Source organism: Rhineura floridana, chromosome 4 (assembly GCF_030035675.1).
Source record: "Rhineura floridana isolate rRhiFlo1 chromosome 4, rRhiFlo1.hap2, whole genome shotgun sequence".
NCBI classification, from domain to species: domain Eukaryota; kingdom Metazoa; phylum Chordata; class Lepidosauria; order Squamata; family Rhineuridae; genus Rhineura; species Rhineura floridana.
The window spans coordinates 201,031,478-201,043,920 of record NC_084483.1 but is presented as its reverse complement, the minus strand read 5'-3'; the positions used below and the strand labels follow the sequence as shown (position 1 = coordinate 201,043,920).

Below are 12,443 nucleotides of genomic sequence, written 5' to 3'. Positions count from 1 at the left end.
CAGTTCGTTTCCTGTCTTGGCTCAGAGAACATCTTGTTGGTGACCTTTCTCTCCTCACTGAGTTCTTCCATTTTTCTACTTTAACTGTTTTTTCCTTCCACATTGTTATCTCTGTCTCTCTGATTATCATTTCCCTTAAACAAACAAACAAACAAAAATCCACCTCAGCTTTCAATAGAAACCACCAGACAAAAATGCTCTCTCGGTTCCTTGGCCAAGAGGACTACTTTATGCATTTCCCACACCTCCACTGCTAACCCAGGGTGCTCAAAATATCTGGTCAGAGAAAGCACGTGTAGTACTAGTAGCCCCCTATTGGCCAAGACACTCCTGGTTCTCAGATGTCATTCAACTCGTGATGTCACCACCTCATCATCTTCCTTCCCGTCCGAATCTACTCCACCGCTCCTCCATCCAGACCCACAGTGGATCCAACTAACCGCTTGGAGATTGAGCACAAGTGATTGCAGGGCTTGGGCCTTCCATCAGCAGTAGTGGATACCATTTAGGACAAGATGCCTTTCAACTATTTGTAGTTATCAGAGTATGTGGAATGTGTTCTCTCACTGGGGTAAAAAACAAGCCATTATTCCCGGATCAGCTACCATAGCCAAAGTATTATTTCTTCAAGAAGGTTTACAGATGGTCTTATGTCTTAATACACCAAAGAGGCAAGCGTCAGTCTTCTCTTCAATCTTACAAGTATCAGATTCTGAGCATCTTGGTTCCCACCCAATGCTGAAGAGATTTCTTCAGGGAGCTCGCTGCAGGCATCGGACCAGCACCATTCCCCACCTGGAATCTCCATACTGTTCTCTCTGCCTTACAGAAGCCTCCTTTTGAGCCTACGGGTTCACTTCCTTTAAGAATCCTTTCCTTTAAAGTAATCTTTCTAGTGGCTATTACAACACATAGTGTGTCTGAGCTCTAGGCTCGATCTGTTGAAAAGCTCCTCTGTTTTCCACAAAGACAGGATAGGGCTCTGCACTAACCCAGCATTTGTTCCCAAAGTAAACATGAGCTTCCACAGGCAAAAGTAATTCTACCTTCTTTCTGTCCTAACCTTTCTCACCCAAAGAAAAGGTGTGGCATTCATTAGACATCAAGATGTACACTGAAGGTATATATTAATAGAACCAAACCATTTAGATGATCCAACTCCCTTTTTGTGTCATTCCATCCTGCCGCTATGGGTAAAAAAGTATCAAGTTTAACCCTAGCACATTTGATCAGGGCTTCCATTTCTTTACCATATGAAACCCTACATCTCCAATCACCACTACATATTACAGCGCTCTCTACTAGGTCTGCTGTAATGTCAGCAGTTTTTTCTACGAACTCTCCAATTGTAGATATTTGTAGAGCAGCAACATGGTCCACTCCCAGTTCATTTACAAAGCACTATAAAATGGATCTCTATGCCTCTGTGGAGGCAGCATTTGGACACAAGAGTTCTACAACAGGTTCTGTCTTCCTCTGCACTTAGTTCTGCCCCCCCCCCAGTCTGTCATCCATGAGAGAAGCAAGAGTTGTTCTTATCGTAAACAGTATTTCTGCATGGATGACAAAAGGTCTCCCAAGGCCCACCCTTGGAGTTTTTCTGTGCTGCTTTATATTCCGGTGGCTGGGACTGAGTCAGTAAGTGCCATGATACTTTCCCTACAATAAGTTTGTTGATAGTCAATTGACCTTGTTCCGAACACATTTGTTGTATGGTTACGTGTTCTTATTCATGTGATGTGTGTCATTTTTTTATATTGAGACTGATCTCTACTACTTTTCCACAAAATGGGAGGGAGCAAAGTAGTTGCTGAAGCGTTCCCGTTTCTGAGCTGTAGGGGGAGCTGCACTACCCACTTGGAGAACTCTTGTCATCCATGAAGAAATACTGTTTACGCTAAGAACTGTTCCTTCTCCCCCACCCTCGAGAAAGCCCCCCAGTAAGAGATCCGGCAATGTGCCTGCTGCCCCTTGCACCTCCCACACTGCTCAGGGATGTTGCTCTGCTGTCCAGGCTACAGTTGTCCCCTGGCCTGGGGTTTTTGGTGATGGGGGCTGTGTTCCTAATTTGCCTTCCTCTCAAGTGGACAACCCTGGTGCAGGAGACACTTGGGGGGGGAGAACATGATAGTGTTTCTGCTTCAGTTCCCACTAGCCCCATGGTTCCTGGGGAGGGGAGTGAAGGTTCAGGGGAAGAATGTGAGGCTATACAGCCACAACCTTGACTTTTCACATCATGTCTTTCAACGTCTCTTGCTAAAGGCATGGAAGGTGCTTCAGCTCATTGGGGAGGTCATACATGCACTGGACTCCTGAGTGGCAGCTAAGATGGTTTTCTCATCTGCTTCCCACAAGCCAGCTACTGTGTCCTTTCCTGATATCTTCAGCACAGCTTGGAAAGCTGAATAGGGCATCTGAACTACTCTGAAGTGGTGTCTTGGGGTGACTAAGACGCATGTGTCTGATTAGCATATTATGCATCAGTTGTGTATTCCAGCAGTGGATCTGCCAGTAGTAGGTCCGGCTGCCTCTTCCGTGATTCCTTCTGTGGACAGATGATATTCTGGATGATCCATTGCAGGATCCTAACTGCTTGAGAGAGACTGCGCTTACAATTTCAAGAACAGCCGCATTTATCACTGATGTAACAATGGATGCATCTCAATTTGCAGCTAGAGCCACGTCTTCTGAAATTTTAATGAAATGCATACCATGGCTAGGAGACAGATGTGAACTCCAGACTCCTGATGGGAAGAAGCTAGCGGGCAATTCCCACCAATAGAATATGAGGCCAGTTGGAATGCCTAAACCATAAAATACTTTGATTTATATAAGGTTTCATATACCTATTTATTTTCTAGTTTTATTAACATATTAAATATAATAAAGTACTTAAGTGCATATAAAATATAACATTGCCTGGGAGGGGGGAGGGATATAGTTTAGGGGGATACAGCAAATATAATTTAGTAAGTTCTAATCTTTATGTGTAGATTGTATTTTGATTGATTTTGTCTTAAAGATTTGTAATATTCTAAAATGTAATAAAAAGTATATATCCTTTTACATGTGTTGAATTGTGGTAGCCTATGGCTTTGAACAATAAAGATTCATTTCATATATATAAATAAATAAATTAAAAGCTAGCGGGTGATGAAGACTTAAAGAAGATCCTGATTTAATCCAAGGACAAGAAAAATGTAATACCATCGACAACACACTGGTATCGTCCCTACTAGTCCTTTCGCCCATCATGCTTCTGAAACAGAGGCTAAGATTTTCAATCTTCCAGATCCTCCTGAGTTCGCCTCTGTATCAACCAAGGGGACAGCAACAACAGCAGAACTCCCAGAGATACTCAGGAGCATCATCAGGTACAATGGTAAGTAGAGTGAGAGTGGGAGGGGAAGTGAGTGAGTAGAATGTTCAAGTGTGCTGGCTGCTGATTGGCTGAGTGAATGGGGGATGGTATGTTTTAGCAGTGAGTGCAGGAAGTTTTGACAGTTGGGCAGTTTTAGACAGTTGGGTCAGCACTCGTTTTTGTTTTGGGAACAGACTGAGAGGGAGGAGTTAGGTTTGAAGAAGGTTGGTAGATTTGGGTAGGTTAGGCAGGTTCTTAAGAGTATAATTCTCTGGGGAGGTTGCTGAGAAATATATATATGAAGCACTGTTAAGAGCTGTACTGAAACCATAAGGTTTGAACAAAGCAACATACTGAGTGAGCTTGTTTTTATATTAACATCTGTTCTTTAAATAAATGCTGTTTATTTGTACGCACACCTGGTTATTGGCTATGCTATAAAGTACCAAGCAGAGAAAAAAATTAAATACAAGTATCTATGGAGGCAGCTAGAACCCAAGAAAGAGTAATTGTATCAGGTTACAGGGAATTCAGGCCACAGCTGTGGTCTTTTAAGGTCATAAAGATCCTCAGGGAGGTTGAAGCTTACCTGTATGCCTCGACATTGATAGCAAGGGCTGGAAAAATCAAAGTTCCTACAACAGTATTGCTACTTTGGGGTATGAATAATTGTGTCTTTACCTACTCAAGGCAGAGCGATAACAGGGAGGGCAGGACTGGACACAATAAGAGCCACTGACTAGGTCTGAAGTCCTTGGTTTCTGAGATCCAGGGTTTGTACCTGCTTGTATGCATGGACAACACCACAGCAAAAACATATGTGAACGATCAGGGGGCACTCATTCCAGAGCCCTGCTATCGAAAGCTGACTAACTCTTCAGATGGGTGGATCATCATCTTTTGTCACTGAAAGTGGAACACAAGGGATGTGGAGTGTGGAGGCCCAGATGAGTATCAATGTCCTGGAGTAGTGAGCCATTTATCTAGCCCTGAAGTCTTTGGCTTCAGAAATTCAGGGTGCCCATCCACTGATACATATGGACATGTCAGCAAAGATGTACGTGAACAGGTAGGGAGAACACACTCTTGAGCCCTAACAGTCAAAGCCAATAAGCTTTTCAGGTAGGTGGAACGTCACCCTCTGTCCTTGAAGACAGCATCGGCTGGAGTGGACAATCTGATGACAGACTGGTTAAGCAGGATGGAGATCAGGGGACTGTTGGCTGGTGGCAGATCCCTTTGCAACTCCAGAGAACGCCTGACTGGAGATTTTAATCTTGCATTACCCATACTTGACATAGCGCGGAATGAACATTGTGGAGTGGCCTAAGCTTGCTTTACGTGCTTCCACCTGATTCAGTGCACAATCTAAATAATATGGCATCGGAAAGCAGAGGTGATCCTTGTTGCTCCATCCTGTCTGAGGAGGCTGTGGTTCCTGGACCTCGTTAACTTGGCTGTGTAGAATCTGTGGAGACTTTCAGCCCAGGGAGACCCGTTGCAGGGCTCAGTCAGAGCTCTTCCATTTGACAGCCTGGAGGCTGAAAAGTTCTGGCTGACATAAATTGATTCTTGTGGAGGGGTCCTAGATACCTTTCTTTCTTCTAGGCAGGCTTCCACTAACAATGTACAGCACCACTTGGAGAGTTTTTCAGTTTCTGAGATGGATACATCAGCCAGGGATGTGAAGGATGTCCTGGGGTTTCTCCAGGTGGAAGTGGACAAGGGCTTGACAAGCAGCTGCATTTAGCAGTATTCTGGCCTGTTGATGGGGGGCAGTTTTGTCATCTCACATTCTTTACAAGTGTTTTATCAAAAGGATAGCTGTTATGGTTTTAATGTTACGAATAGTTTAATTCGATTTTAATTGTATATTTTTGTATGTTTTTTACCTATGTGTAGTTTTTAATCGTAAGCCAGTTTTCCAGTTTTGGAAAAAGGGCAGGGTAAAAATAAAGAGTAATAGTAATAATATCTTCCCAGGTTGAGCTGAATGGATATACCGCAAGGGTTCCCTCCACTGGAGCCCACATTCCTCTCTCTGTGGCACAACGCACAAAGCAAGATCCCTATTCGTAGCTTGGCTAAGTGATAGTTAGGTATTTTAAGAATCCAGCTGAGGTCAATGGGTACTTTTTAATTGTTTTTAAAAGAGCTCTTTTGAAAATTTTAGTGCAACGAGGGGATAGGAAGAGACATCACTGCAGACTATAAGGCAAGTGAAGCCAGAATTAATGCTACATTTCAAAAGGTACCTTTCATACATTAGCCTGGTTCACATGTTACATTAAACCAAAGTTAAAAGTTAAAATAAACCAGTTTTAATGTGAATGAGTAGCATGTTGGTGCATGCTGTTGAAACTGCAAGTGCTTTCCTCCTCCCTCACTCCTGCCAGGAAACAAGCCATGACCCGACTTCTTGTGTCGTTCAAATCTGGGTTTCATCGTTTCTATCCCCAAGCAAACCATAAGCAGTAAACAAACCTTGGCTTCCATTTGTGGCTTTTCAGTGAGAAACAAGCCACAAGCCTGGGTTTGGACAACACAACAAGCCAGGCTAAGGCTCATTTCTCAGTAATGAGGCAGCAGCAGGAAATGGGAAAAATCAAAGCACCCACAATTTCAGCAGCATGCAGTGGCACATTTTTTGTTCACATTCAACCACAGTTTATTTTAATTACAGTTTAATATGACATGTGAACCAAACCATTGCTTTAATCATCCAAATTTAATGCAAGTAGGTAAGGTGGCCTAAAAATCGAGACTGTTACTTTGAAGAGGTGTCCCCTTCTCCAGAGATTTCACAGGCAATTCACCAAGTGATTCTGCCATATAATGGGGAATTTTATGTATCCACACATATATAATCATAGATATTAAAAGGTATATGTTTTATAATCATAAGCATTTAATTGCAGGCCTGTTGGGGCCCTGATTCAGGTTCACAGGGAACCCTGAGTTTCCAATAGGCATCAATCAGGCCGGTAAGAGAAAAACAAACAAAATGGTCACAGTGAACTCTTGGGTTATTGCCAGATTCGGCTAAAGCGTGACTGTCAGAGATTGATTACTCTATTGTTTTAAACTCAAGCAAGCATTTTACCTTTGAATGTATGATTAATAATTACACCATTCTGTTCCAAGAAAATAATTTCTTGAGTATAGCAATAATGCCATCTAGAGGGAAAAGAGCTTTACAGCATAATCAAAGGGTTTAATGAAGGGAAATAGAAAGATTTTATAATGATTTTAAAAACAATCCAGTGCGTTATATCTATAACTTTCTAAGTGTTTTTTTTTATTAAGGAAAAGGTATTCTGGGTGGCCTGTCTCCTCTATATCTCAGAGGCTGAAAAATACTAGCTAGCCAGAGTTAACCAGTCCTTTCTTTTGTCTGTGTGGCTTCAAAATGAGCTCAAGTGTTTTAAATATAATTCCCTCTCTTGAGCTATGTATTTCATAAGCAAGGGAATGGGATTTCTGAGAAGGTATAAGGACATAAGAACCCCTATGGCAAAGGAATAGAACTGGGGGTGCTCATACATTCCCAAACACCCTGAGTTGAGGCAAACTTAACTCAGGGAAGTTGTCCAAATATTTCAGGTGTACCTGGGTCAACCTGACTGATCAGGAAACAATGGCATATGGAATGTACCAAGTATGCTTGAAAGTATATTCACAATAGTAATTGTTCCAACCAGTCCCAAAATTCATTAGTCTTAAAAAGACAGTAAGACAATGGAGATATTAACAAGGTGGACAGAATTTTGGAATCAGCATGGAGTTACTAGCGATAATTAGGAAAGGTATTGAAAATTGATAATTGATAATTAGGAAAGGTATTGATAATTGATAATTAGGAAAGGTATTGAAAATTGATAATTAGGAAAGGTATTGAAAATTGATAATTAGGAAAGGTATTGAAAATAAAACAGCCGATATCATAATGCCATTGTATAAATCTATGGTGCGGCCGCATTTGGAATACTGTGTACAGTTCTGGTCGCCTCATCTCAAAAAGGATATTATAGAGTTGGAAAAGGTTCAGAAGAGGGCAACCAGAATGATCAAGGGGATGGAGCGACTCCCTTACGAGAAAAGGTTGCAGCATTTGGGGCTTTTTAGTTTAGAGAAAAGGCGGGTCAGAGGAGACATGATAGAAGTGTATAAAATTATGCATGGCATTGAGAAAGTGGATAGAAAAAAGTTCTTCTCCCTCTCTCATAATACTAGAACTCGTGGACATTCAAAGAAGCTGAATGTTGGAAGATTCAGGACAGACAAAAGGAAGTACTTCTTTACTCAGCGCATAGTTAAACTATGGAATTTGCTCCCACAAGATGCAGTAATGGCCACCAGCTTGGACGGCTTTAAAAGAAGATTAGACAAATTCATGGAGGACAGGGCTATCAATGGCTACTAGCCATGATGGCTGTGCTCTGCCACCCTAGTCAGAGGCAGCATGCTTCTGAAAACCAGTTGCCGGAAGCCTCAGGAGGGGAGAGTGTTCTTGCACTCGGGTCCTGCTTGCGGGCTTCCCCCAGGCACCTGGTTGGCCACTGTGAGAACAGGATGCTGGACTAGATGGGCCACTGGCCTGATCCAGCAGGCTCTTCTTATGTTCTTATGTTACCTAATGCTTTCTGACTGGTTTGGAACGAGAGAGGAGGGACTGCAATGTTATGTGGGCAAGAACTCATAAGATTGGTGAATCACTATCACTTGCTGTAACTGTACTCTATAAAACAGCTTGCACACAGTGCCTCAGTGCAGTCTCTCCTGGATGTTTCTGAGGGGCTGACCCTGCATATGCTCGTAAAGAATAAAGGCCTACCTGTTTGCTTCAAGCTTGTGTCCTCAAATATTTTCTTTAAGAACCCCCAGCAAAAGATCCCAATGGAGAAAGAATTCTTATTCTTTTTTGGGGGGGGGGCGTGGGAGAGAGATGCCTGAGTAGGAGCACATTGTAGCTCTTTTCTAAGTATGATCCATGACCACAGTTCAAGAGAAAGACAAACGGACAATGAGGAAAGGAGAGACAGAGAGAAATCTTAACAGAACCAGCAAGGAACAGACTCACTGAAAAGAGAGCTAAGGATGAAAGGATCCCCCTAGAACAAAGGCAGGAATGGACTGGGGTCAAGCCGGAAAGAGCAGCTGAAGTCTTGACTCCTGTGCATTCCTGCCTTTGGACACCAGGCAGCGCTGATACCCACCTGATGACATGCTACCTGGGGAAAATTGAGACTGTTTATTTGAAGGTGTCCCTTTCCGCAGAGATTTCACCAGCAATTCACTAAGTGATTCTGCCATATTTCTCTTACTCTTTTGTGGAGGGCTGTGGGAGAGAGACCCCTGAGTAGGAGCATATTGTAGCTCTTTCTAAGTATGACCCATGACCACAGTTTAGAACGTTCAGCTCTTGCACTCATTTTCTGCCTGGTTAAAAAAGAAGGTATTTCCACTGAACACAAAGGATTTCCTCCTACTCCCTATACAAGAGTTATTATTAGCTGACTAACAAAAGAGATTGATGGATTCCATTTCTTCAGCTCAGTTGTGGAGTCGTTTATTGTACTCAGTTTGAAAAATCAAGGGAGCTTTAGGAACAGAAGGACAATCCAAGACCTTCATGCACAAACACCTCGCAAAAATGAACTTTGTGTAAAGAGGTGTACACATACAAAATGTGTGACATTTACAGCAATGGAAGGAAGCAGTTAGCCCCCTGTGCCAAAATGCAGACAAGGACCCTCTTGGATGGAATATAAAATAGAACAAACGAATGCATCATGAGCAGGATGCAAAGTAACTCTACAGTACAGGCAATAAAAAGTACTGAGTCAACTAATTGGCATATGAAGTGCTGCCTGTGATGTTCCTGTAGGTTAAGCATCTGTAAATATGGTAAGTGCGGGTCTATTAGGTGATGTATGGTAATTGACTGAGAGAGAAAGGGGGAGTACATGGGTGAGAAGCTGAAGTATGCTGGATGATGATTGGCTGAGTAGCTGGCTGGCTGAAGGTATAAATGGAGGTTTGTGAGTGATGAGGGGGGGAGAAGTTGTTGAGTTGGTTGAAGTGAGGTCGTTTGGTGACGGTTGGTTGGCAGAGTTCTGGGGGAAGTTTGGATTGTATTTGGCTGATATTTAAAGAGTATATATATGAACAGAAACATAAAGAGTGACCATATATGAAACCATGTGAAACATTCCTAAAGTAATCTTGTTATTTCCTGGTGTTATCAAATAAATACTTTTATTGGTTTACCAAAAGCCTGATCCTTGGCTGGGGATATACAGACCAGAAGGGAGGGCAAGGTAATTACCAAGGCTGAACAGAAACTGTATCTAATGGTGGCAGCGGTGAAGGGAAATATTGTAACAAGTCAAGTATCCAGAGCAACCCAGAATTGTATGCTTTATATATAAAGATACAAGGGGGTTGGGAACAGCATAAGCACGCAGTCACAAAAGTAACCAGCTAGAGAGAGACTCAGGCAAAGTCTCTGGGAGTATTGGTTATAGGAAGTGACTGGTGGTGCTGCCTAGCAGTGGGATCTTGTGAGATCTGTGCTAGAGCGGAGTGAGAAACCATACAAAGGACGCTCCTGACTGGTGGTGTCCCTCCTGGTGGTGCCTAGTGAAAGGCAGTAGCCACAAGCAGATGGGAACATGACAGGGAGAACCAGGGAAGGATGTCACACTGCCCACTCAGCTGGGGCCACAGCAGATAAGTATACAGCCTGGACGTAGCCTTCTTCTAACCCATAGTAGGGTTTCCTAAATTGTATTTTGATTAGCCCTCTGCTTATTCCCTGGTCACACTTCCTCAGACAGGTGTACAATTAAATCTATTTCAGAGTATTTACATCAGCTGCAGATTACCGGAAGCATTAACTCCTTAAAAATGGTCCAGGCAGAAATACATTGTGAGCTATACTGGATGTTGTCACATTGTCCATCTGCACCAGATTGCAGCCCAACACAGGAGATAGTTACAGGCTCGTCAAGGGTTACCTGTACCCACAAAGGATTGCAGAGAGTATAATGTTCTCCCATGCCCAATTGCTCTTTCAGGACTAGTTTCTTGCTTTAGCACTAAAAAGCCAAAGTGTGAATCATTTCTCAACATGCCCACCTTCCCTGTACAGAGGGTAAAACTCTTTGCTAAAGCCAGCAAGTTAGAGCAGAAAGTGGAACAAAAGTGTTAAGGAAGCTGCTTCTCCCCAAGCTAAATGCTCTCCGCAGGATGAGGAGACATAAAAGGGTACAAAAGGAGGGAAGGAGCAGCTAGCTGTCTGGTTCACTGTAAACATAATCTAGATCAAATAGGCAAAGGCATTGGCCTCCTTAGAGTCACCCCACAACCAAATCAGCACAAGCAAGATCTGCCTTAGCCACACTAGTAGAGTGCAAGAAAAAGCAAGGGCCACACTGGAGCCAGATAAACAATCTATAAAGGCCAAGGCTTGATTGAGTCGCAAAATTCAGTAGCACATGAATATGAAATACCCAGTTTGTTAGCACCACTCTTTCCAACCCTCAACAAAATGAGGGTATTAAAGTTGTTTTGTAGGTTTACAAATGCACCATTGTTAAGGGGGGAGAAATGCACTTGGTTTAGTATAAGAAATGGTGTATTTACAACTTAGTCATAGAAGAAAAATCTGCTTTCACTCATTAAAAAGAGAATAATTTACATGGCATTCAATAATAAATAAGTCACTCAAAAGCTTTAGGAAGAGGCATGCCCAGGTTCTGGAGTCTAGAGCAGTCCAAGGAGGCAGAAAAGTGCTTTGGCTTCTGTTTGATGGACGTGTGTGCATTTGTTCTTACGTTGGACGGCCTTGGCCAAAGCGATTTTTAGTCCTAGATTTAAGAGAAACACGTTTTAAAAAGTGGTTACACTAAAAGACATTCACAGTAACTATCATCATCATTAATGGGCATTAATTGCTAATTATAAAACAGTTCATATGATACCCTCAGTGACTCCTAGACATTTATACATTGTCATCAAGTGAATCAACATCAATATTAACTAGTACAGAACATTGTAATATTTTATAAGATTCCCCTTCTTCCCCCTCCCAACCAAAAGACACCACCCCTAACTGGTAGTTAAGTTTAGGATAGACCAAAGGAAACATTCAATTAGCATAAAGAATTCATTGGTACCAACCGTTTCCATGATAAATGCCCTAAGTGAAGCCCTAAATCAGCCCTGAGGGTGAAATGCAGGCTGCGCTAGCAGTTCACCAAACATTCTGGGAGATACTGTGCCAGTGCAGAGATACCCTAATTGTAAGGAAAGATGTTTGCCATTTCCCATAAACATTTGGCAAAGGAACATTTTATCAAGATGTATTGTTTCTCTTCTCCTTCCCACTCCCCCCCACCCCAATTTCAGTTAATAAGATTACCTCATATTTTTTTCTGGGATGTTCTGGCGAGTGTTTACTTGCGCTGTTGCCCTGATCTGAGCTTCAAGCCTTGCATAAATTCCAGCTGCAGACTGCAAGCCACAATAGCCAAATCAAGATACAGGTAGCAATCTAGCACTTTATTCTTACGGCATGCATTAGAATGCAGGTTGGGAGGAACAGACTTGCTAACCAAGTGTGAGGTAGGGTGGAGTACAGGAATGCTCTGGTTAGTCACTTATACTCTAAATAATGGTATCATTTATATATTCATTTTACACGCAAAGCCCTCATCACCTCTTTGGCTACTTTCACTGTACTTTCTAAGATGTGATCAGAGAGAGATTTGCTTCACACTGGCAAAGGCCTCAGGCTGCAACCCTTGCTTAAAAGCTTTCCATGAGGTTGCCTTAGACCACATTCACACCATACCTTTCTTCCACTATTATTCCACTTTAAACAACAATGGCTTCCCCCCAAAAATCCTGAGAACTGTAGCTTGTTAAGGATGCTAAAAGGTGTTTAGGAGACCCCCTATTCCCCTCATACCGCAACAATTCCCAGTGTGGTTTAACAATCAATCCCTCTTGTGAATTCAGACATGCTTGCTTAACAACCCTCTAAGTTTTGACTTCCGGGAAGGGTGACTTCGCTTGT

The 12,443-nt window shown here is 42.5% G+C and overlaps 1 protein-coding gene across 6 annotated transcripts in view; it reads right to left on the bottom strand.

The window, feature by feature from the left end:
* Positions 1-10,873: 10,873 nt before the first annotated feature.
* SANBR (SANT and BTB domain regulator of CSR) overlaps positions 10,874-12,443 on the bottom strand; it is a 76,699-nt gene continuing 75,129 nt past the window's right edge. For 3 of the 6 annotated variants that reach the window (XM_061626480.1, XM_061626484.1, XM_061626481.1), the window contains 2 exons: positions 11,787-11,878; positions 10,875-11,232 (listed from right to left, as the gene is read on the bottom strand). In XM_061626480.1, coding sequence (XP_061482464.1) covers positions 11,196-11,232; positions 11,787-11,878 — 129 coding nt within the window. In that variant the 3' untranslated portion in view covers positions 10,875-11,195. Of the gene's footprint in view, positions 11,233-11,786; positions 11,879-12,443 lie in introns of all 6 variants that reach the window. The other 3 variants (XM_061626482.1, XM_061626485.1, XM_061626483.1) reach the window with 2 other exon arrangements.